Genomic DNA, 26,294 nt, shown 5'->3' with positions numbered 1-26,294 from the left:
ATAATGCTAAAAACACCCACGAAGCAGCGAACCCTATTGCTCAAGGGATGGATACATTTCCCGTTTTAATGTGACTCACAGCCATGTCCTTATCCATATGCTCACGAACCCCCCCTCAAACAAGCAGCGACACACAGAAATACACAGTCACACACGACTGGCTGTGCTGTACCTGGGGAGACCTGCTGGTTGATTGCAGCCTTCAGGTCTTCCAGGATCCACAATGTTGTTGTTTTCTTTACTGGCCTGGGGAGAACTGGCACAGGTGGAGCTCATGGATTTCAAGGTGGTAGAGTGGTTGTTGGTGCAGTTGTCCTAGAGTGGGAATTGTCGGTATGCTGATGGGAAATATGGTGCGTGAGTGGGATGGAATGCTGCACCTGGACCATGTTTTCTCTAGAGCTTTGTGGCAGCTGAGCCAGCCTGGAGCATCTGTGCAGCCACAGGGTAATAAGCAGTGTTCCTACATTTCATGCACACATGCTTACAGAGTCACTCCATAACTATACACATAGTGGCACGGTATTTGGTCGCTTTACAGTGGTGTTTGTGTGCATCTTTAATTCTCTGCAGATCTCTATGCTCACCGTGGTACTCTTCATCCACATCCCTACAACAGCTCCTGGGTAATACGGCAGTGTACTGTAACTGAACAGAGAGCAAATATGTCTTTGAAATGGATGGCTAGCTTTAAACCTGAGCAAGTACTCCCATATGACAAGTTTGCTGTACGGGGTTCATCATCACTTGGCTACGGGTACCAAAGGGAAAAAAGAAAAAGTATACTATACTTAAGCCACTACTGGCTTGAACCACTACTAATGTTGATCCCCTCTTGCTGCTTTTTAGCTTCTGAACAAAATACACATTGCATCTTTTTAGAAAGTTTGACAAATAGCTTTACCTGCTAGAGATTCATCCTCCGAAAGATGAAGCTCTTTACTGAGAGGTAAATAGCTGTTTGTTTCACATGGGACAAGATTAATATGGAAATGAACATGTATCTTCAGAAAGAATCCCACCTTTGTCAATTAGGATAAATTAAGTTGTTTACTGGATTTGCATAATCTGGATATTTGTAACCGTATGAACTGTTTTAATTGTACTTTTTCATGGAGGTGGTTCATTGTGTTTGCATGGCTTACACTATGGACTGCTCGCTATTTGTAAATTACCATTTAGTGAAGCTCATTATCAGTTCCAGTTTTCCTTTTGGCTTGCTCCCCATAGCTTCACTAATGAATATATGGGAGTAAAAACAGCGTGTTCCACCTCACACCTGTGGAGAACACAACAGTGTTGCTCAACAACATGGGCTTAGACCCCTGGTGGGCAGCGGGGATATTAAAAATAAGACTTTGAGTCATTCAGGAATAATTTGTCCATTATTTGGAAGATAATCCTGCCACAAACTGAGATAAGTTGTCACAACTGCTCTAAGCTCCACCACAATGTACTTTAAAATTATGACAAAAGCAGCTCGGCTTTTAGTGGATCACAGTCACCTACAACACAGCATGTGTGATACTGCCACATGAAAGGCTGCCAGATCACAACACATTTGGAAAATCTAGGTCTCCTGAATAAGACTGAGAACTTGTTTTATCCGCGCAGCTTTCTTTCTTTGCACGTTGCTCAGTTTTGACACTATTTATAAAACGCCTGCGTCATCTCCTCTAAGTTTGTAAGATGTTTCTCTTTTGTGCAGCCACAGACGTCTCAGCAACAAAGTGTCTTGTCCAAGGTTTACAGTTCACCACATCATGTTTGAGGAAGATGCCAGTCGTGTAATTGGTTGTCTTTGTTTCTCCGTGTTTTTATAGATCTCCCGCTTGTCAATCTCTCAGTGGAGCCTCAGCCCATTCTGGAGGGCAACCTTGTGAAATTCCACTGCTCTGCAAAGGCCAACCCTCCTGTTACTCTCTACAGGTGAGATCATAAAGAAGTGTCTCTAGAGTACACATAAGTCATGCACAAACTGCGAAAGGTTATATAACGTATAGGAGGATGAGAGGCAGAGTTAACTCACAATGAGCTTTTTTTCTGATCAATGTAGCTGCTGGATAATCATTTTCTCATGGAGTCAAATTCAGCGCTCAGTATTGGTAACATTAATCATTGTCAGACACCTTCTTATGATGTCATGACACCATTACTTCTACTCATACTAAGAAATGAGGGAACGGCAAAACAATGAAACACAGATGAAATGTGTGCAGTCGTAGAAACACCACAGGAAAAAAAAACAATCTTTTGGGAAACCTTGTCATGTTCCACTGGGCTGCAGCAAAGCAGTACATAGCTCTTTGCTTTGTGGTCACATCATCTCCCTTGAACTTTAAATGCCCGTCAGTTTGTCAGAGGAAAGCTGAAAATATAATTTGCGTGAGATTTGAGGAAGATGTCAAAGTCACAGCTTTTTTTTTTTTTTTCAAATTGCAAAGGAAGACAGGACCTGCCCCAGGGAGGTGTTGGTGTGTGTGGGGTTCGGTGGTGGATTAGTCCGAGCTTGTGTTTTCTTTGAGCAACACACTTGTTTCCAGGAGGTGATTATAGAACTATACAGTCCATTGTAAGGAAACAGTATCTCCACACTCCGAATATGTGGACATTTTACCAAAGCAGCAAAGCAAGTTGAAAATGTTCAGTTAACAAATCAGGCTCTGCAGAAGGAAGAACAGGCAAAATGCAGACTATGAGGCAAATTTCCCAACTGATAACTAATCCACACTGCACTTACCAAAATGTAAGTGTTTTTACTATTGCTGCGGAAAGCTATTGGGCGGTTGAGGACAGAGACGCAGCGTGTGCTCGGGGCCATTGTTGTCTTTTTTTTTCAGAGGTACAAAGAAAACAGATTTGGAGAAAATACATATGTTTCAAAAATCACCACAAAAAACGCAGAGGCTCTTCAATAGCTCGTGCAACGCAGCTAAAGCACATGCTTGACTGCCATTGAATATCAATTGACTGACTAAAAAATGACAGTTTATAACATGAGTGGGCCTCGTCGACCGTTTATTTGATCTTCAATAAGACCACGAAGAGTTTTCAGAGTGTGTTTCCAGCGTGGCTTTTATATGCAGATTGTTGACAAAAATCTCTTTCAGTTCAGATTTGTCCCAACGGTAAAAAGTATGTGAAATAGAATTAGCTTTTCATCATTTCTCTGTTATTTCTGTCATCGTGATTAAGCAAGTAATGGGCATTTAGTTATGCTCTTGACACTGAAGTGATTTGTCAAAAGATGGTTCTCGGTGTGGGAGTTTGTTTTTCGGTTGTTTTTTTTTCCTTCTTTCTAAATCAGGCCAAAAATAAATGGAGTCAAATCGATTGGAAAGGGAATTGGCTGACTCGGAATCTTGTAATGTTACTGGGAAATTAAATGGACGTACAGCACACTCTGAGTGGCAAAACAGAGATGTTGCCTTTTTGATGGATCGTGCCCTTTTGAAAAGGAAAAGGTGGAGGAAGGGCAGTGATATTGTGGAAAACAAGGTTTGTATTTGATTGTGTGTGTGCACAGCAGAGACAGAACGTCTATTTCACCTACAAAGGGATTCCACCTATTGTTATGGGAGTGGATCAATGCTAGAATCAGAGCTCTCCACAGGGTATCAAGAGCTGAGGCTCCGTGGTAGTTGAGAAGACATTTTCCTTTAGTTTGACAGTCTACAGAATGAAATATGGTTAAAGGTTGAAGCTAAAGGGAACCAAAGCAACCCTTCCCCACTCTAATTTATTTTTCCTTTTCTGTCTCTTCCCTGTCACAGCCTCTCTGCTGCTGCATTAATCCAGTGTAGGACTAGAATTAAAAAGTCAGACTAATAACTTTTGATGCTTCAAGGCTGAACTCTTCAGCAGAGTTTCATAGTCTCCCATTTAGATTTATCTGCAGTTTATACAGGCACTTCAGGCCTCCCATGCACCACTGGAGTTCAGGACATACCAGAGGGGGGATTTTCAGCCTCATAATGCTTGCCTGAGGGACTTCGTCTGGTGGCCCCAACAAAGTCCCCTCAAGAGAGCAATATCACAGTGGAGCTCAGGAAGCTGGTCAAGCAGTGTGGGGTCATTATTCAGTGCTAATACACTCTGTCTACCCCAGATCAGATAGAGCACAAGGACAGAGTAGTTCTCAGACGGATGGCCTCTTTTCCATTCCCAAGAGAGCCATCCATTTCCAGTGTGCACTGCACCACTTTGCCATCCTCCGATTCAATAGACACTTGAGACACAGACCTAAGATAGTATGGGGCACTAGTCAAAGGGATGGTGCCTCCTGCTGCCTGTACCCCCTTGTGATTACCACAGTGGTGCAATAAATCAGAGTTAAGACGTGAGAATGGAAATGAGATGTATTTCGACATGCACCTGAACTTTTGCCAGATCACAGCTTGAGCAAAAAGTAAAGAGGTAAAGTGGAGGTGAGAGAGTTGGAATTGAAGATGAAAGTGATGCTGAAGTGTCTAAACTAAGTAAGAGTAATAGGCACGTGTTTGAGTCAGCACTCAGGGAGACGACACACTGTGGGTGGGGAAGACATATGGGTTGGAACATCTTCATTACTGTTTATAATGGTAGGAGGAGGAGGAGGAGGAGAGGGAACTCGCAAACATCACAAGCACTCAGCCACCATCTGATGAAGACGTAGAAGATTTCCTCAGATCCGAACAAGAGAACCCACCAGAGAGAAAAGCAAGCATAACAAACAAAGAAAAGCAGGTCTCTCTCATTTGCACACAACCATAAACATAAGAAAAAAAAAGAAAAAAAAAACCTTGGCACCCTGACTAAAAATTTCTCTGAATATTCTAGTGAGTCAAATATTTTAGGATCTCATTTCCTAAGGAAAAACTGTGAAAAATGGCGCACTTTTCAATCAAGATTTTCTTTTTCATCACCATCTTTACAGTTTTGAAGTATTTTCAAAACATTTTCCAACTTTCCGTTCTTGTTTGGCAGGTTGTGACCCCCGGGAGTTCAGTAAAATGCAAGCAATACGACCTTTGCCGGCATCATGGAAAACGTGGTTATGCCCAGTTTGCTAGTAATGGCTGACGTTTCCATAGCTAATGTCCACACCAAATTGTCTCTCTTTATCTTTCAGTGAGATTTACTGCTGCAAGCAGATAATCTGTATACCTTACCTCATTTTCTTGGGAGCTCATAAAATAGCTCAGTTATTTTGAGCCATGTCAAAATGACTGCATTCTATTGCTAAACCTGCCTATCTATTTTATAACATGCAGAGAGAAGTCATCACTTTCAATATGCATGGAAGGCAGAATAGAACCACACTGTGCTGTGCTTAAGCACACCGATAATAACTGCAGGGCCTGATTTACTGTGAGTCTTGAAGCCGATGGCACAGATACCTGCCTAATTTAATTGTTACTCTTTTATATCCTTAATCACATCGAGCAAATACAACCCCAGCTCCCCATCCCACCTTCCACGTCACTTTCATCCTCCGCTTCCGTTAACAGCAGACCTTTTATCTGCCTAAGAGTGTTAGCTTACAGACTCATGGTCATGCATAAAAACACACAATAAACACACACACACACGCACAGAGTTATTTGATAAAAGAAGCTTTTTAAATGTAATGTTATACACTTACACAGCTCTTAAACTTAGGTCTAAACCATTTCAGATTAACAACAAAACATGACACATTACAATGTGTCATTATTTATCTGACTAAAATAAGCCAAAATCCAGAAGCAGTGTGTGAAAAACTAAGTACACTCAGGATACAATAGCTTGCCTTGTTGTTTCTTCAGTGATGTTGCAACACTGCAATTCTGCTCTTTCCCAGCCACTCTGCTGTAGATTTGCTGATGTGCTTGGGAGCCCTTTCCTGGTGACTCAGTTTGGGTCAAGCTTTACTTGTCGGGCAAATGGCCTCAGATATGACTCTCAAATACTTTGGTTTGCAGAGGAGTTCATTGCTGCCTCTATGACTGCAAGGTGCCCAGTTCACCATCGTCCCTCCACCACTGTTGGTATGAGGTGACTGCATTAATGTGCACTCTGCTTCTGCATTTTGGTCTACTCTTTGTTCAGGTGAATGATGACATAGTGTAATGTATGATGTGTTGTTCGCTTCAGGTTGTATTTACCCCGTTTCAAGACCCGACAAAGACCAGGTAACCTTTTGTGCTCAGACACATCCGGGCAGTAAGGACTCTCACCCTTTTGTCTGAAAGAAATTCCTGAATAGGATGCAGCAGCGTAGAGTGAGTCAGCTATTGAGTAAGCTTTCTTTGGCCCCTCCGCCCTCCCAAAGGGAATGCAGGTGTTTGTGTTACCCTGGGCCAGCTATGTTTAGACATGATTTTTGGACGGGGCCCAGCTCACCAACAGATCTCCCTTGCTCCCTGAGGACGACAGCATTCTGTCTCTGCTCCCTCTAACAATGTCAAGGGCTTCCAAACCTGGCAGCTGTTATCTCCTCTCGGCGGCGGCAGCAGCCAAAAGCCCAAACATCTGGGCTTACCCTGTTACGACTCCTGGTGTTGTGAGCTGATAAAGTGAGTGGAAACAGTGACACACTCGTATCACATTTGTCATGACTGACTCAAACTAATGGCAAAGAATGACAGGCAACACGAAAAATGTCATTTTTCAACTTTATCAACTTGATTTTTAAAGGAAATAGTCATGGAGTGTGTCGGTCTGTAAATCATTAGTGCTTGCATGTCAAGTGTATACATGATTATAAACATTATGGATGAAATGTTTTGAGACAGAGACAAACCAAGAATAAATTAAGGTGTGTGGTGTAAAGGGAAACGTGGGTTTTTCTTTCGGAACCCTTTAGGGAAACGGACGGAGTCTTTTTTATACCGAGAGTACCAGCTGTAGGTGTTCCCAATGCACAACGACTCGACTCCATCTACTAGGAACCTGCAGCACAGATCACAAAAACAAGGACAAATCCCAAAAGGAGCAGGGTTGCCATAATTTCTGCCATAAAGATGTTCCAACAGGAACCACAACAACAAATAGTCATCTCTATCAAAGCAGTCTTGATTATCAGAGCCAAAACCATTTCATGAAGTCTGTGCAGCCGTTCTGGAACTTTCTGACAGAGCACCCGATCATCGTCACCATGAGAGTTTTAGTCTCAGAAAAGGCTGTAGGGCGTAGAAGACTTTGAGAAATAGACATGTATATTGTTGTCAGACTGCATGTTTCACATTTTTTGGCAATTGAATTGTTTTAGAAAAAAAGAAAGGAGAGGTAATGAACTTAAAAAGAAAAACGTATGAAAAGCAATCTGCACTCGTTAATGCCGTGATCAGCTGAGATCCACTCACAATGTTCTCGTGATTTTGATATCACTGTTATCGTAGACCATCGTAAACGCCCCAGCTCCAACATGTTTTTTTTTTCTATGAGCACGTTTGCACGTTTGTTGAAATATTGAAGAATACAAATCAATCACATGAGGGGGAGTGAGAATTGGCTTTGGTGCTTCCAAGGGCAAGAATGTACTTTGAAGCTCATCAGCATCCTAACTCCTACGATCGCGTTTGTTGTCAGCATTGTTGCCATCAACGGCATCGTTCTCACCGTCGTATTCATCATCATTATTATTGTTTTCATCATGATTAAATGTTGCAGGAGTGATTAATTGCCTATTCACCGTGTCCATCTTTCTCATCTTAGTCATACAAACTGCACCGGAAACATTCCCAATCAGGGACAAAGTGCTATGAACATCAACAGTCACATGGTTTCCATGGTCTTTCCGTCGTCCATACGTAGCATCGACTTTGTGTTTCTTGTGCTGATATTCCATTTAGATATAATGCAACTAAGACAAATCAACCTTTGGGGAATAAAACATGTATATTACATTCTCCCTCCAAGTTGTTCGGTGTACAAGTACTACTCGATCAGACATTGGGGCAGATGGGCCCGAAACACCCATATGCCCCCATTTCAACATTTTTGAAAACACAGGTGTCGCGGAGCTCTCCCTGTCACACAGGAGCCAAGCTCTGAAAAGATCCACTGCTTAAAATAAATGAGCATGAAAAAAATCCCATGAAGCCCAATTAGAATTCTGCTTCACTTCACTTACTGATTGAATGAGGTAATCTGTTCTCATTTAAATGATAGCATTTCAGTCAAGCATGGGGCCAGCTTAGTCATGGAAAACAAATGAGTTCCCTATCCCTTGAAAACTCTTCTCGGTGCTGGCAGGGGTTTTAAAATGGAGACAGCCACCGGTTCTGCTGTCACGGTTTTCATTTGCCACATCGGCATGTAGCCACATGTCCATTGTGGGGGTTTGCGGCGCGCGCGATTCATTGTTTGTCCCACGGCAGCCTCTGAATTTTCCAGACCCAACACATCCGAAGATACCTTTGCTTCATTTTTATAAATGGGCCTTGTCTGTTGCAGCAGCAAAGCACCATCTACCCCATGTAGAGTGAGACGCAGCTGCCCGTGACATCATAAAAGTCTCACCTAAACACGTGCGGAGTGCCACAGAAGCTATCAGTCATAAACACAAACAGATGTTTTTTATACGTGATCCCGAGTCAATTTATTATTGTCAGCTGTTGTGTTTAATACAGTATGCGTCGGGCAATGTCTTCAAAGCTGGAGGAGCTACCCATTTGTTATTCTGTGATTTGTTTTTCTTAGCCTGCACTCTGTGCTACACTCCATGTCTGGCGTAATGAGGAACGTGCTGTCTGCTGCGAGCTGCCAGGGAGCTTGTCACAGCATGGAGGGCTGCCATGAAAATACGCTGAAGCCAGCATAGAAAACTTGCCCCAGAATTATGATTTATCCGCACAAAAGAACACTTTTGACACAAGGGGGTGTGAAAACCTGTCTTAACGCTTTTTGCCCTTCCCTTCATTCTTTTCCATCTCTCCTTCCTTTTTTCTTTTTTTTTTTTTCGCTCCATTTTGCTGTTTTTATCAGGTGGGCCAAAGGAGGAAGTACGATTAAGGAGGTCTCTGGAGACACATATGAAGTTGTTGTGGACCACTCCTTCTTTACAGAACCAGTTTCCTGTGAGGTTACCAACGCTCTCGGCAGCACCAACATCAGCCGAAATGTTGATGTGTACTGTGAGTGGCTTTCAAATTAATTCTGCATGCCTCTCTATAATGCCAGCGGTACAATAATGCAAGTCTACGGATGTTTGCTGTCTTTCATATTTCATCACTGAGCTCCAACCTGGAGCCACAACAGCTAACGCTCAGTCATGGATGTTTTACAGCAAGTTGATCATGTTTCTTTCGATAGTTGGTCCTCGCATGGCTGCAGAGCCTCAGTCCTTGCAGGTTGACCTTGGATCTGACGCCGTGTTCAACTGTGCCTGGACAGGAAATCCTTCTCTCACTATAGTGTGGATGAAAAGGGGTTCTGGAGTGGTGAGTATACAATGTTGGCCGTACATGACAAAGTCCATTTTATGCTCAATACAGTAATCTACTCAAATAATGAAATATGCTGTGATTTGAGAACTTCCAAGGCCCATGCAGAGTACTTCTGGATTTATTTCCTGCTGCTCTTAAATGTCCATTGAACCTAAAATTTTTGTTCCAACCTCTTGATGACCTGCACTCACATAAAGGCCACTGCTTTGATGCACATATTCACCCAATTCCACCTTTTCTTTTGTCAACATCAAAGGCCAAGGCCTTTCTCTGCTCAGCTCAGACCCCAGATTGCATTTTAATAATTGAGAAGAGGTGCCCTTTAAGGTATTAAATGGTCTATGTGCTGCCTTGGTTTTTCTCTCAGCACTGCTTTGCTGCCATCACCAATGCAAAGCTTCTTTTGCAGTCATTGCATCTGATGATCTCTGACTTTCTTTGCCGCAGGTTCTTAGCAACGAGAACCTCCTGACACTGAAATCTGTGAGGCAGGAGGATGCTGGGAAATACGTTTGTCGTGCCGTGGTCCCGCGTGTCGGGGCAGGGGAGAAGGAGGTCTCTCTTACTGTCAATGGTAAGCTGTGTCACTGATGTCTCTTTCACACCGGGGAATAGTTCTTGTTGCACCCCCACAAAAAGGTATCAAATGCATATCACATAAAAGCGTGAATCCTGAGGTATCGGGTCAACAGCAGCAAGAAGAAAGCAATTCGTCACAGGAGTCAGTATTCTGTTTCTCTGAAGGTTACAGAAGGCTTCTGCTGTAAACTTCCAACATTATGTCCTACTCTATTTCTCTGCAGCAGTCCTTTGAAATAAATGTTATTTCCTCGTAGAGACGCTTAGTTTTTCCAGGCAGGAATTGTTACAAAACACAACCCAAACCACACATGGCAAAGGACCGAGGATACAAAAGCTTCCACACGCAAATGAATGTTCCCGAACAAAAGTAATGTCATAAAACACAGTCCGTTCATATGCTTCCGTTATTGTGAAGCCTTTGCATGTAAATAGAGATGGAGTAAATATAAACTAGTCTTTTCAGGACATGCTCATACATTTCATAAACAGGTGAAATGTGTTTAAATGCTAATTAGATTCCGCGTGAGTCACAGAGAGGCTGCCTTTTCTGAGGCACTGACTGACTAATGAATACCAGCCTTGGTGGGAGACCTGGCAACTCTCAAACAAATGACTTCATTATCAGTGCTTGATATTCATGGAGCATGCTCCAGTGTGGCAGAGGTTCTCAGTTGTGGGATTTACATGTTTCTTATTTTCACTGTGTCCATCTGAAAGAGGCTTGCGACAGACTAAAAGAGAGAAAGACACCGAGACGCCGGTAGGATGATGTAGAATTAATGCTCACAGTGTACCACTGCACATTTTGAAAGCTAACAAAAGAGTTTGCCTGTAAGCAACACTCGTGTTGATTTGGGTATGAAGATACATCAAGTAGCAAACTGTGTGTTTAAAGATTTTCTTTTTCAAATCCAAACGCTGGCTTTGCATATCAGAGAGAACGGGACACCAGTATTCCCTCCAGCTAAAGATCCGAACCATGACTTTCTATGAACCACCAGCGGAGCCCCCTCATTCTCAGGCAGGAATTAAGTTGAAATCAAGACATAAGACGAAAATTCATGGCTGCTCCCATTGTCTCTTATTCTTTTGATAGCAACCTAGACTGGCATCCTCTTTGCAGCCTTTATATTTACACGGAATATATTATATCCAGCACACCAGTTTATTTTGATGTATCTCTGTTCTGCTCATGTTACTATAGAGATTGGGTGGTTTTTGAAAATTCTGTCATGGGGAGGAAAAGATGATAGACTGTCTTAATATAGATTAAAACGCAACTCAGAGCAAACTGGGAAACGTGTAACAAAGCTGAAAGGGCAAATTTGTTCAGTCTCTACACATGTTCAAGTGAGTCTGCAATCCCTTCCAATCTTTTTATTTGTTAATGTTCTTTGTGCATTTCTGTCTCTTTTGTATCTTGCACCTCCGTAGCTGAATTGTCATTTGATATTCAAAGCTTACCGCCTGTCTTACCCTTCTAAATAATTGAAATTCATATTTTTTCGAGCCACACAGTCAGGCTTGAGTCGCTTCTTAACCAAACCTTCAGGCAAATCGGATTATCAAACTTGTGACTGCGTAAACACCGTGGTTGAAGTGGTGGCCTGTTTGAGGCCGTTTCATCGATTGTACTGTGCCGTTATCTCAACTGCAGACCAACGTGAGCGCCTTCCTTCTCATCAGCCTTTAAGCCCAACATTATTGACAGTCAGATGCGCTCGATTGATTCAAACAGTGAATTACTATTATAACATATGAGTGAGGTTTTTATGTCTTTTTTTTTAAGGAGGGCCACCATCACGCCGTAGCAACACGCCGTGTGCATGCCGAGGGTTTGTGATGCGACGGCGCCTGCTGCACGTTCGAATGTTTCTGTGCTGTTTGTTTTCCCCGCAGTTATCGCCTGACTTCTTAAAGCCATCATTTAAATTACATGTGTTTATAATTTGTCATTCCCTCTGTCTATCTCCCTCAGTCGCTTTGTGTCACTGGCTCCCACTGTGGCATACCGCATAGACATGAGGGCTTTTTCTTTCCCTGAGGAAGAATGTAATTTAATTACAATCAAACAGCTAGCAGGGGAGGCAGTTTGTGTTCAAGTCACTAATGGATACATATTGCCAACTGTAGTCAAACATCTTTTAGAACCAACAGCTCCTCAGTATTTCATACAAGGTTGTCAAGTGGCCTGCAGAAGCTGGAATGAAAGAAGTTTTCTGATGCGCTTGAAAGGATTTAGCTTTTAAATTAAAGAGCATATATTTAGACTCTACATAATTTATCCGTGTGCATGAGTAGACTTCCATTTCTATTTGTATGCGTCTTTTGGCAAAGAACTACACATAACGACACTCATATAGAGTACTTGGGTAGCCAAAGGAAAGAAAATGCATGGCCACAGGAAGGGCTCGGTTTTTTTTCCGTCGTTTTTCGACTGTCTCTAAGTGTCTGGTTAATTAGCGTTCCAGCCTTTTTTTTTTTTTTCAAACTGGCAGTGACACCATATAAACTATAAAAGTGCAATTTAATGAAGGAGAAAACTACACTTAAGATGCAGCACATTTTATCTGACCGGCTAAATTTAAGCAATCATAGTGAGATATGATCTGAAAGACTTTCTGGAAGACTTTGAACTCACTTCTACCATTATGTCTTATTCTCACATATGAGGTCTCTGCTCAGTTCAAACATTATTTATAAAATGAGCAAAATATCTGTAATTTATTCCATTGCTAGGTTTAAAAAGACTCTACCTGTGGGTGGTTCCTTTAAAAGTTTTGGCTGTAAATGCCTGGTGTGTACTTTCAGACTCTTCTTCTTCCAAAAGCATAAAATAACAACACATAGTTAAGCTTTAGCGGCTCCTGCGTGTGAAATGAAGGTGAATGTGGCAAAGGTAGAAAGGATGTATTTGTCAATGTTGTCCTGAATCGTTATTTTTGATTGTTTCATTGCCTGTCATGGACGAGTGACCTTTCCAGGGTGTATCTTGCCTCTCGCTGGTGTCAGCTGGGATAGGCTCCAGTCCCCCCTTTGAACCTTAATTGGATAAAGGAGGTATAGAGAATGGATGGAGGGATGGAGATCAATTGCATAAAACAAAACCAGGAAGTGGTAAAAGTGTCATTGCGATGTGCTCTGATGTTTATGTGTCACAAAGGCAATTTCTAGAAAAAAAGATGCATCAATTAACATGTAGAGAGCGTTATAACAGAATTAATCCCTTTTCCAACCGTAATGTTATTAAAACAACTGAACCAGAAGGTGATGAAAGTGTTTCGATAAAGTAACCCGTAAGTTTAAAAAAAAATGAATCTCAAGCAGGTAAAGCTATTTGTCAGACTTTCTAAAAAGATGCTATGTTTATTTTGAGTTGGTCTGAATCTGACGTTGCACGATTAAAATGACACCATCCATTCCACTCCTGCATCCTTAAGACGACTTTGCGGCTTGTTAAATGAAACACTTCAGAATGACCTTTGCTTGAGTGGGTAAACGCTCACATGAGTTCACATCTGACAGGGTAAGAAACGGCATGTGTGGGCATTTACCTCCGGCATGTGCAATACCCCCGTTGCCTGTTCCGGTGCTAGTTTAGAGGACACACCTGTGGGTCACATTTCAGGGTGTGAACAAATGACCTATAAAGTAGTGTGGATGTGAGAAGTTGTTAAGTCCAGGCTGGAATTATGGTTGTGTTCCATTGTGTGGACTGGCGTCTGCTTGTTCTTGGCTTTTGCAAATACAATGTGAGGAGTGAAGGCCTTACAGAGCAGGACAAAATAGACACACCTCACTCATAAAACACTTTCACTGTACATTATCCAACATTGCAAATTAGATGAGCTCTAGTGCACATTGCTGGGATCAGTGGGCCGTTGCTGCTATAATAATACCATACTGACTGATTTGAATATGACGGTATAATGTGTATTATGCATGACAATGTGATATCAAGCCTGAAGTTGAGAGTGGCACTTAAATACGTGTTTAAGACTTCTTCAACTGGAACACTGACAAATCTTGGAGACTTGTTCACCAAGTTTCACGATCGCACATACCTTGAAGAGCTATTTGCTAGATTTTCTTCCATTGTTCCATCACACTGTTCTTTTTGTGTGACAACATCATTCCTCCAAATTTAATTCACTCTAATACACGATATATAGGCCAGAATGTATATGAAAAGCGTCCATTTTGTAATCGGTTTCAGACCAATAAAGCAAGATCAGTGATAATTTAGTGAGGATTTTGCATATTCTGTAAGAAAGTCATGAACAATACCTCACACGATTGCCCTAACAAGTCAAACATCAGCATTCATGTAGATATTTCACCATAGAAACAGCAGTATAGTGCCAGCAAGTACTGCAAGACTGACAGTCTATTCTCACCTATCGAGTAAATAAATAAAGCCTCCATGATGACACCCATTGCAGGGTTTGTAGATTACTGTTTTTGAAGCCTTGAGGTACCACTGTACTAAAAGTACTCATTTTCAAAATGATATATGCCATTAAAATGGATGAGTCAGGTTGAGAAGTGAGCTGTAAATCATGGGCCAACAGCGTAAAACAAAGCCCTTTGTTTCTTTGAGCACATATTAGATCATTCACAATGCACTTGTCAGTCTTTTCCTCATTCTTGGTATATTTCTCACTAATTGTAGACTCTAATATTAGAAAACGGTTCCCATTAAAACACGAGTGTCGGCTAATCACTTAAGGACTGATGTCTTTATTTACGATAAAATGGGTGCTTCAGTGCATAATGCAAACAAGAGGCTCTCCACCGTTGAATTATCATTGGCTTTTAAGGCTGAGCCACATTTGCTATGATGATGTCTGCTTATGATGTCTACGCAGCGCAGAGATTTTATTTTGTAAATACTGATTTTTTTTTTTTTTGTGTGTGTGTCAGTCTCGTTGAGAAACCGTCAATGTGGAAACACGGTCGTGTCCATGCTCTAATAAAGGTATCCAGGCAAAGCAGGCTCATGTAGGGAGGCTGTGTTCAGGAAGGGCAATTTGCATCTCCGTTAAAGTTGAACATGATGGTCCCCGAGCACACCGGGAGAGGAGGTGTGAGCTACGTTGCTACATCCACTTTGTCACACTTTCTGCAATGTGTTCAGCTGAAATAAAACGGCATTAGTGACTGCCTAGATTGACTGATTTAATATAACAAAGTAATAATGATATAGTTGTTTTACCCTAGATAGACATATCATTTTATTCACCTTAACTGAATCTATGAAGGAACTGACCAACAAATTGGATGACTACTTCAATATATGGACAGAATCGATTTTTTTTTTTTTTTTCCAGAAGGACATATGGCCATATGTGAGCAAGTCGGGCAGTTTTCTTCTGTTTCAGTTGCCTTGTAGCTGTTTTGTACTCCCTTTTCTCACAAAAAAAAAGAGAAAAGAGTTACACAAAAATACAAAGAGCTGCACTGAGGCACAGTGGGAATGTCAAGTTGCTGCTCAAAAGCAAACACCTCAGTTTAGGAAGGAAATATAAGCTCTGGCATTTTGACACCCACACCGCTATTGTGTAATCAGATTGCAATGTCCACTCCAGAGTTAACACCTCCTCAAATGACTTGAGTGAAACATTGCACCCAACATTTTGATTACATCCCCTGCTGCCAAGCATTGATGTTGTAGTGCCGCCCACCTCCCCGCCACTAACGTGTTTGTGCTCTGATCACATGCTACAAGAGGCAAAAACACGTACTTTCACACACACCAGCATACAAACACACACACGCTCTCAACCCAAGCTGAGCCAGAGAGATAAAGCTATCTAATTATATTCCAAATTTGCAGTTCTGATCCATAGAATAGATTGTCCCCTGCCACTACAACCAGCCTTTTGCAGCCTGCAAGCAATTGATCTTGCCGTGTGCCGACAGTCAGAGCTAACGCTAACAACATACATACATTTTATCTCGATAGCAGGTGCCAAAGCTCCTTATATGGACCATAACATGTGCTCAGTGTGTTAATACAACCGTTGCTTGCTGGTAAACCGGGAAAAGAAGGGGAACAGCTTTCAGTACACTCATCTTAAATTGTCCGCAACATTCAGAGTGGAGCAGTAGCAGCAGCCTCCAGTTGCATACCAAGACACCATCTGGCAACGTCTCATTAAAATGCTAATTCATTTTAATAAGAGACAGGTAATAAACTGCAATTATGTATCGTCAGAGAAATGGCAGAGAGCGGGAGTTTGAGGAAGTTGGCGGGGATGTGAGTTGTCTCACTAATCAGGAAGCGGCCCCCATGCCAAACCCACATTCTTAACCTTAACAATATCTTTTTAACATTCGCTTTGAACTTCCTTTTGAAGCATCTTTTTTTTTTTACCAAATAAATAAGAGCCAACTGGAACCTCTCCTCATCTTTAATTCGTGAAAGCGTCTGTAATAACCCAGCTCTTTGCATCTAAGGAACCAGTGTGCGTTGGGATATAATTCCATTATTTCAAACCTAATTATGTCCACAATATTACTAGAGGAGTCAAAATGAGATTCAACCCCAAAAAAGTAAACACACACAAATAAGATAAAAAAAACAATATTAAATATCTTTAGTGACGTGAGGGTTCTGTGTCTGTAACGTGAACAAAGTCAGAGCTGCTGATTTTGATCTTTGCAGTCCTGCCTGATAATGTCAGCCAGATCGGGTTGCTGCCTTTTGAAGATATCTAAATTTGAAATGTCAGACGGATGGTGGGAAGAGCCAATCAAGAGCCAAATATAATTCAATAAATAAATAACAAGGATATACATAAGACGAGATCAACAAAACTAGCTTACTTTTCCACACTAACTTTGCATTTTCTCACAAGTTTTACTGCAGGGCCAAAGGGTGAATACACATAAATGATGGAACTGGGTTGTGTGGGAAATCTTGTCCACATATCAGTGCTGTCACCTTTCTGTGAGCAGCATCCAGACCAGATGGCGAGCAGACCATTCGTTTAGGTCGAGCTGCCCGTGTCAGGCAAGATTTTGTAGCCTGACCAGGGCTTAACACACATGGGCTTGAAGTCGATTTGATGGAGCTAGCCAGATGTTAGTGGTTAGTTATACGAATAAAACCGTTTCACATGGGAGAAACAGAACATCTTCCATTAGTTTTTAAACGGTTAATACAGGTATCTTTATGTATGATTTTGACTTTATTTTTTGCATTTATATAGAGCCGAGTTTTACAATGTTGATGTGCTGACCTATTGGTTCAGGGGTCAACTCTGCTGCACGCAAATTGATTGTGGTGACACACTGCGGCAAGTGGGTTATCTCCCCCTCCATGGCGTTTTCTCCTTCCATCTGTGCCGTCTTGATTACGCTCCGGAGAACAACGTTTATCTCAGCAGGAGAAATCAGGCGAGCCATAAATCAACAATTTCTTGAGCCAGAGTGAGGTCTAGGTCGCCACTTACATCCTTTGTTCAGTCGCAGTGTGTCTTTGGCGAGATTGCACTCATGGATGAGGCGTGCTCATATCTCACTGCAGTACAGTCAACCACCAGGAGTCCTAAATTACCCCAACAGTTCAGCTGTCACTGCTTGAAAGAGGACACATTTGGAGTATAATGTAACAACAAGAACTCAACGGAGCAGAAATGTCACATGACCTGAAGCTGGAAAGTGACTTTGATTATTCATGTTCCAATTTCTGTGACTTTTTCAGGACCACCTACTATTTCCAGTACGCAGACTCAACAAGCTCTACATGGAGAAAAAGGTCAAATCAAATGTTTCATTCGAAGTACACCTCCACCAGACCGCATTGTGAGTATATTTGGACAATTCATGCATTTTTACCCCATATTTGTCTCCTTTGTTTTTGTTTTGTTGTTTGTGTTTTTTTTCTTCTTACATAATCATGTAAGAGTTAATGTCTGGTTTGTGTGAGAAGAGTGACTTTATTGCTGGGGCTTGAAAGGCTTACAAAGAGGATGCGTGTGCTTCTGTTACACTCAGAAGGTTAAGAAAAGTAATGAAAATTTTTTTTTCATGTAATGAAATATTGATATTGTAAAACTGAAAGTTTTATTCAGGTCAAATCTTTACTTTTTACTCAGACATATTAAAATCTTCCTTTTTTTTCCTGTATGTAGGTGTATTTACTGTATTGAAAAAAAACACACTAAGACTGGGAATATGCGTGCTTTTAATAACATGTATGCATGTCCTTTTCTGCTTTTCTGTCTTCAGAAATGAATGCAACAACAATAGGTGACTGGTAGAGGCAGCGTAGGGCTAAATGTTTGTCCAACTTTCTTGATTTAGTGGTCACAGATATCATCTACGATGAGACAGATCTAATTTTGTGCTGCTGTCATCTTAACTTAAACCAAATACTAACTTCCTTTATTGTATCCGAGTTTCTTGTTTACATCTTGAAAATCCTTAAAGGTATAGTTCGCCTCTTTTGACATGAAGCTGTATGACATCCCATATTAGCAACATCATTTATGAACATTGACTTACCCCCTGCTGCGTCCTGTGAGCCGAGTTCCAGCCTCGTTTTGGCGTTGATGAAGGTAGTCCGGCTAGAGTAATACATTTGGATCACAAAATTGTCCCTCCAGAAAACGACAGACCTCACAATCGCTTGGTGCTATTTTTGCCTCCCTTCATATCAATGCGTTCAGCCACCTAGCGATAGCCGCACCTGTTACGGTGTTTACTGCTCGGAAGCAGGGGACTGCTCGGTCTGCTCTTCAGTCTGCACAGTTTACTCAGCCCGTAGTGATATGAAGGTAGCGAGAAATAGCGCCAAGCGATTGTGAGGTCTGACTTTTTCTGGAGGGACGATTTTGTGATGCTAATGTATTACTCTTTTGAACGCATATTGTTTTGAGAAGCAAAACGCGAACTATCCCTTTAAGTTCAAGGCGGGTTGAGTCAGCAAGTGTGCCACCTAGTTGAAGCCCTCCAGTCTCAGGGATAGTACAAAAGCAGTATGTAAACTATTGAGCTAACAAAATTAAGCACATGGTTAAAAAGCGAGTGTATTCTTGGCCTAAGAAATTGGGGTACAGTAGCTTCCTCTTTCCAGCTGTACTCTTGTAGGTTACAAGTTACATACTTAAAAAATGTATTCTTTTTTTTTACCTCCTTATCTGGACCGAATGGGATAAAAAAAATGGAACCATTCATGTACAGGTACAGAAAGTTGACTGAAAACATCCATCAGATGTACAGTCAATTTAAAATCACCAGTGAATCGAATGCGTTTCTTTTGGATCGGGAGCGAAATCTGAAGTACCAGGAAAAAAACCCACACAGGCACAGCGAAAACGTACAACCTGCCGACACAAAGGACGCAGTGGAGTTTCAAGCAGGGAACCTTGGCTTTACAAAGTGACAATGCAAACCAATACACATCTGTGCAGCCCACATCTATCTGTTATCATGGTGACTTTGTACGTTTAGAATAAGCAAATCTCCATAGGATTCGTTGTCCCTGAATGACAATGTCTTTTTCTGATTGAACATTTCTGAGAACCGTACCTTTGGGCACAGAAAAGAAATCCTTGTGTCTCTTTGTGTAAAGCACAGTAGAGCTTTGCTAAGTCTACTTTTTCACAGCAAGCTTGATTTCATAAATGGTTGCATGCCGTCTCCCAACAGCCAAATCCAAGGCACGAATACTTCCACCACCGCGACGAGGAGACAACAACTTTAAAGTGCACACAGTTTACAATAATCTATTAGACATTATCTCGGTCTACAGATCCTGGAGCAACGCTGCTCAGCTTGCAGCCAGACAAATAAAAATAAACGGCAGCAAATATGCCATTAACTGACTTTTTTACAGACTTTTTCAACGATAACACAGCATTCAAAAGTGTTCCAACCAGCCGCAGCAGCGTAGATCATCCTCAGTCAGCATCTGTTAAAAATAGTAGCTCCTATCAGGCTCATCGTTGGCTCAGTTAAGTGGCCTTAGCGTCCAAAAGCCTAAGATATATTCACTATACTTAAGTAAAGTTCATATATTGCCTCAGCACATTCGCTACTCGGTGGCACAACGGGCAGTGACTCACTGATGATGACAGCTCCTCGCCAGATGTGGATCTGAGTTACTACACTAAGCAGGCGCACTGTCATATATACTCGTTTAAGTTAACACAGAGACTGAATTAACCCAACTACCCATTGCGCTCCTGGTGTCACAGCCTCACCATGGCAACATCAAGGCCGTGCCAAGTAAATCCTTACAGAGCATGGATAATATATAACCAGTTTTATTAAGCTTACATGTGGCTTGATTGTGAGGTTTGGTATGACTAAAAAAGGCTCTTTTTTTTTCAGGCCTGGTCGTGGAAGGAAACAGTGCTGGAGTCTGGAACCTCCGGTCGCTACACCGTAGAGACGGTGAACACAGAAGAAGGAGTCATCTCCACGCTGACCATGAGCAACATCGTCCCGGCTGACTTCCAGACCATCTATAACTGCACGGCGTGGAACAGCTTCGGCTCTGACACTGAGATCATACGGCTCAAGGAACAAGGTGGGAGCCAAGGTTCGACAGGTTCCACCTTCCTCTTCTTCAAATCACATGCTTGTCGGTTTCTACATGCAAATAGTGGATAGTGGCCAAGCCGTAGTGTTTTGTGCGCATAGCTGCGATTGTGCCAGTTCTTGATAACTGAGTTTGTTTCTATCTATTGTGCTGCTGTATTGTATATATGTAAGATAGATAGATAGATGTTTTTTCAGCTTCTAGCGGAGCTCAGTGCATGTCTTAAATGTTTAAATGTTTCATGTTCATTAAATTTCATAATAGCAGCAAATCAATTTCTCACATAATAGTTCTTGGTTTAACTTAAACCAGGCTTCCTATTAATTCAAGCAGTTGACCTTTGGCACACACTGCGCCTTTAATATGAAATACATTGTGCCTCTTGTTATCCTCGTTTAAAGAGAAAACTTCAGCTTTTGTGGGTGACCTTTTCACCTCTACCACAGGAGGAGCTGCGTTTTCTATCCACTTATCGCAAATGATGAATTATAAGCCGCTCGCGCGAAACTGGCGTTGATCAATGGGGATATTAAATACACTTTAATGGTGTAGGAAGGGCACTTGTTTGTTTGCATTTGTTTGAGATGCGGGAAGGTCATGAATGTGGGCTGAGAGCTCAGGTTCTCATTAATGTGTTCCTCCGCTTTCGGAGCAGCATTTAGATGTATGCCTGCTGGTTAAGTCTCTTCCTTCGATGCAAACATCCATGCAAAAAGCACACAAACATAATTATGCTTAAATCACTGCAAAAACACTTGCGGTCTACCCAATGAAAATGAAAGCGTTCTGTGAAATACTTCCATTAACTTATATTAAAAGAAATGAAAAGTTATTAGACAGTAGGATACATACGGAGAGAATATTAGGAACATGTTAACCCACACTTTGAATCTGCTGCTGTTTGAACATGTTGGTTTTTTTTGTCTGTGGCATTGTGCCTGTGTACTTTCTTAACCTGGCATCGAGCCTTCTGGGATGATGTCGGTGTCACTTAGCGATATAACATAAAAGCCGTCTTTCCTCAGTTCTTGGTTGCTGCAGAGAGTTAAAAGAGAGCAAAGACATGAGAAGATCTCCTGTGTGTGTGTGTGTGTGTGTGTGTGTGTGTGTGTGTGTGTGTGTGGTGGGGGGTGTGGGGCATGGTCTCTGTGTGACTATTTCCTGCTCCGTTACTCTTCTGTCGTGAATTCAGTGCACATGTGAGACGTTTATGGCATTTCATTGAAGAAGGACATACCTTTATGTTGCTCTCCACAGAATCCCTCCCAGTGGCTGTGATCATCGGCATTGCAGTGGGAGCTTTCGTGGCCCTCATTGTCCTAATGGGCACCATCGGCGCATTCTGTTGCACCCGCTCTCAGAGAAGTACGTTTCCCTTCTGCTCTCACTCAAGCATGCATGCCAAAGTACTTTATTATCCATGAGCACACAAAAAAATGTCCATTAATTCAGATCTTGTTCTTGTTTTGATCTAAACAAATGAAAATAGATGTGTGTGGAGATCTCTTAAATAAGGGGAATCCACAGCCCGAAAGCATCAAGACACTGCACTGATGTTGTAGGAAACATTTCACCCCTGTTCGATTCTGGCAATTAGTGTTGCATTTAACGAATGATGAATCACTGCTCGAGATGGACATGTTTTTGTGGCGCAGAGATAGCCAGATTGTGATCAGGGCTCATTTCATGCAATCTCAGTATGGCTGCTATCGCTTTTGAGGCTATTTACATCCTCCGCTGTGTTCACTGCCACCCACCCATAAACCTTGTGACTCAAGTCAGAGACAGTCAGCCCACTGTCTCCATCCAAGAACCACACTGTGCTTCTGGTCCCTTCAGCATGTCTATTGTCTGTATACTACAGAGGAAGCGCACCTGGTTATGCCCTCACTGCCCGTCTCCATCTGTGCACACCAGAGAGAACTTGCAAGCAAAATTAAAACAGAAAGTAAGACTTTGTTATATGACAGTTTAACATCACCATTGTCACGAACAGAAATGAGCCTCCGTTGGGAAACTGTGTGAGATTGCATTGATATAGAGAAAGATAATCTAGTGTTGGCTGGAAACAAGTGATTAATAATGCTTTGTGTTGTTTTTGGGGGGAAATGGGAGAGCTCTAACAAAGCAAACCCGGGAGCCGCTGCTAAATCTTACATTACCGCAAACTGCAGTCTGGGAAAGATACAATATCAACAAATACAGAGCGATGTTTCTTCCAGCTTATTAAGATACGCTGCACGTGTCGCCTGTTTCTGACAGATCTGAAAGGGGTGGTGTCTGCGAAAAACGACATCCGGGTGGAGATTGTGCACAAAGACCACAATGCAGCACGGGAAAGTGAAGAACACACCTCCATGAAACAACTGATGGTGAGTGTGAGTGTCACAGCATACTACTTTCCACATCTTCCTGTTTTCAAAAGTAAAATCGCCGGCATTGGTTTCTTTGAATTTCTTGCATTCTCTTTTAGAGCTTCTGGTTAAATGATGAATGCATGCCACGGCTGGTATTTGAGGCATGTGTCGCAACATCAAAATAATGCTGCCTGTGAGGACAGCAGACAACTGCTCATACACTGATGCAGACTTTGTAATCTGAAAGAAATGTTCTGCCTCCCCGACACACATGGAAAATCTTGTGTTTTTTTTTTTTTTATCCCTACCACTGTTTCTTTGCAGTTTGCTCCAGGTCTGGGCTATTTGTAGTCAAAGCTTTGGGATTGCATTTTCTTTCAAAATACAAAGCACACTCTGCACTTGATGTTGGAGCGGGAAGATGAGCTGAACTGCCTCACAAATCTGCATTTTGTAAAGCTAAATAAAAGATATTCATGGATAAATTATTAATGCCCCCTGCCAGCACTGAGTGAAGGTGAAGCATGTTTGAGTGATATTAAAAAAAGAAGAACAAGTGATAAAAGTTAAACCCATTCCTTTCTAAATCTTTTTTCTTTTTTTCTTTCTTCAATCTGAGTGGAAGAGCTTTGGAGACTACTCGGGCTCTTAATGTACTTTACTTGATGTCTGTGTAGGTTGAACGAGGAGAATTCCAGCAGGAGTCCGTGCTGAAGCAGCTGGAGGTATTGCAAGAGGAGGAGAAGGAGTATCAGCACATTAAGGTGCGGCTCATGATCAATGTCAGCATGGTAGCACCAGTGCACGTATCTGGGAGAACAAAGGGAAAAGATGGTGGGAGAGCAAGTACCTTTGGGGCAAATGGTGGTGTTCAGCTCTTGGACTAAAATAGCTGAAAAGCATTAATAACCCCTCTCCTGCTCCACGTGGTTTTTCTGAAGAAAAGTCCGGGGGCAAAATGAACCCTGTTATAGGACTGATTTTAATAATTAGTTTCTCATTTAAGCTGGCTCAAGAAATCAGAGATTGGCCGGCCCTTAAGCTGTTATTTCAGTGTTTATTTATAACATAGAAGCGAAGATGGGAATGGGTTGCTTCAAAGAGCATATGGTACGTGGAATGAATGCACGGTTTTTATTAGCTGCGCTGGTTTTACACTCTCCCAGCCACATATACACATCAAGTTTCCCCATTTGGAATGCACTCAAATTTTGCAAAAAAAAACTTTCTAACACATTCTTTAAAGGAGTATTCCATTCAGCTTTGTAAATGGGTTGAATGATGTATAAAAAATCGTATTGTTTCAATTCTTTAATAGCAGTGTGCAACTCCCATATTGCTCCAGCATTCTATGCAGAACTGAACGAGGTTTTAGTCACCCATGCCATCGTATTTTCTGCAGTTCTTTCACCATCCACCTTCCCTGTCACTCATGATTGGTTAGCTTTGCGCATACATGGTAAGGTTGAGAAATAAGAAACCTATATATACATTATTTTTTGGGTTCACATCACATCGTGTCAACGCTGCCATTTATGAATCATCAGGCAAAATCAATCCTTAAATAGATAATTTATTCAAATAATCGTGCTATCTCGTTTTTTTTTTGTCAGCACATTAAAGGGATATTTCACCCTGCTGTTCCAGCATACATCTGGTCACATGCAGTAATTATGCAGTAATTACAGTACAGTAATACAGTATTTAAGAAATACAGTCATGATATTACCTCATTCTCAGTACATCCGTAGTAACCTAGTGGGTTATTGCTTTAGCTGCGATTTAATCTTTGTAACCATCTCAAGTATGCAGCTGATTTGAATCACATCGCTACTTAAAAGGCAATGATACTATCTGCATGTGAGAAAGATGAGGTGTGATTCACATCTCAGGTTCAGCCATGCTGGGAGGCAGGTAAAAAGGAAAAAAAGGACCATGATGCTATATTTAGAAGCTTGATATATGAGTCTGACCCCAGGTACTCCATCCTGTGTTTGATCAGTGACATCTACTGTATAGTGTGTGTTCATCCTCTCATGTTGCCCCATTCCTAATCTTTTTTTGAGCCTATTTTCCAATTGATGATGAGCATATGAAAAATAAAATGCCAATGTGGTCGACGGCAAAAACAAATATATCATATTCTGGAAAGAGCGGATTCGGAGAACGCACTGAAACTGACGCCGGTGCTGTTTATTGTATTATATCCTTCCCCTTTACGTGGCAATGAAAAGATCAGTCTTCCCGAACCGTGAACTTTGCTTTCATAACTCCCTTCAAACGAAAAGAATCCGAATGAGCTTGAACCTCTGCGATGAACAATCCACAGAAGATTTTACAGAATGTGAAGGTTCTTGAATCAAGGCCTTTTTCGGTCAGTGATTGATCAACTTTGAGTGAAGGATGGCTGCCTGGGTGGTCTGTTTTGGGTGTTTTATGTTTTTTTTTCTACTGTTGTAAGACCACTCTAAAGCTCAACTTTACCCCTAAGATTAATCGGTTATTCATCGTTTGCCACTCCGTTGATATTGTGGAATGGAACATTAATTTATTCTCCATACACAAACGTCCAGTGCAATTTTCAGAGCTTTTTTCATGTCATGATGATACAATATGTGCCTTGAGTTCCTTATTATGATTGTGTACTGATGCTGTCCTTCTCTGATGTCCTTCGTTTTTAAAATATAGTCCCACTTGATATAGTTAAAGTAATACTATGTAACTTCTCAAAAAGCCCATTATGGAGCTCCCCCTACAGGCTTGGAGGTAATGTACGGTTAAGACACTGTCGCAAATCTCTTTCTCTTCCTTGCTTCATCAGTCAACGTCTTCTTCTGTTTCTTCGGTGCCTCTGCCATGACGATCGTACTGACAATGTTGCGCGAGCTTAGCCTTATACCTGGGAGCATGAGAGGGGTCTATTTGTTTTTGCGGTAGGTGTGCCAGAAAGCAAGTCGAAGTACTTCCGCTCAGCTCCCGGGCCGGTCCAGCAAAGTTACATAGCGCAGTTATTCCAACTCAGACCCCCGAAGGGCATAGGAGACAGGCCAATCGTAATATTAAAACTCATTCTAGCCGCACAATTTTTTTCAAACTGTTATTTTAAGGTAGAAATGTTACATAGTATTGCTTTCAATCATTTCTGCTTTCTCTGAAAATATTGTAGACTCGTGGAAAACCTTTCCTCATTCCCCATCCATCGAGTTGTGTGTGGTGATAAATTGTTTTATGAATATAATCAGTAATACGCTGTTCGGTGATGGTTTTCTCAAGGGAGATCTTTGAAAAAAACAGCCTCTTTTTCTGATGCAACCAAAAAAATGATGTCTATATGCATCAGCTGCTGTTGAAGTTATTCAAATATATGATGAAAATGTTAAAAACCCCTGGAGG

General features: G+C 41.6%; 1 protein-coding gene across 8 annotated transcripts in view; it reads left to right on the top strand.

Annotated features, from left to right (window-relative positions):
* Window positions 1-26,294, top strand: part of kirrel3b (kirre like nephrin family adhesion molecule 3b) — a 164,111-nt gene that overhangs the window by 132,085 nt on the left and 5,732 nt on the right. For 2 of the 8 annotated variants that reach the window (XM_075473831.1, XM_075473832.1), the window contains 10 exons: window positions 1,824-1,929; window positions 8,950-9,098; window positions 9,277-9,404; window positions 9,858-9,984; window positions 17,701-17,801; window positions 20,334-20,544; window positions 21,802-21,909; window positions 22,409-22,492; window positions 22,807-22,922; window positions 23,579-23,665. In XM_075473831.1, the coding sequence (XP_075329946.1) occupies window positions 1,824-1,929; window positions 8,950-9,098; window positions 9,277-9,404; window positions 9,858-9,984; window positions 17,701-17,801; window positions 20,334-20,544; window positions 21,802-21,909; window positions 22,409-22,492; window positions 22,807-22,922; window positions 23,579-23,665 (1,217 nt within the window). The remainder of the gene's footprint in view (window positions 1-1,823; window positions 1,930-8,949; window positions 9,099-9,276; window positions 9,405-9,857; window positions 9,985-17,700; window positions 17,802-20,333; window positions 20,545-21,801; window positions 21,910-22,408; window positions 22,493-22,806; window positions 22,923-23,578; window positions 23,666-26,294) is intronic. The other 6 variants (XM_075473835.1, XM_075473834.1, XM_075473833.1 and 3 more) reach the window with 6 other exon arrangements.

This window comes from Odontesthes bonariensis, chromosome 9 (assembly GCF_027942865.1).
Source record: "Odontesthes bonariensis isolate fOdoBon6 chromosome 9, fOdoBon6.hap1, whole genome shotgun sequence".
NCBI classification, from domain to species: domain Eukaryota; kingdom Metazoa; phylum Chordata; class Actinopteri; order Atheriniformes; family Atherinopsidae; genus Odontesthes; species Odontesthes bonariensis.
This window is presented reverse-complemented; position numbering and strand designations above follow the sequence as displayed.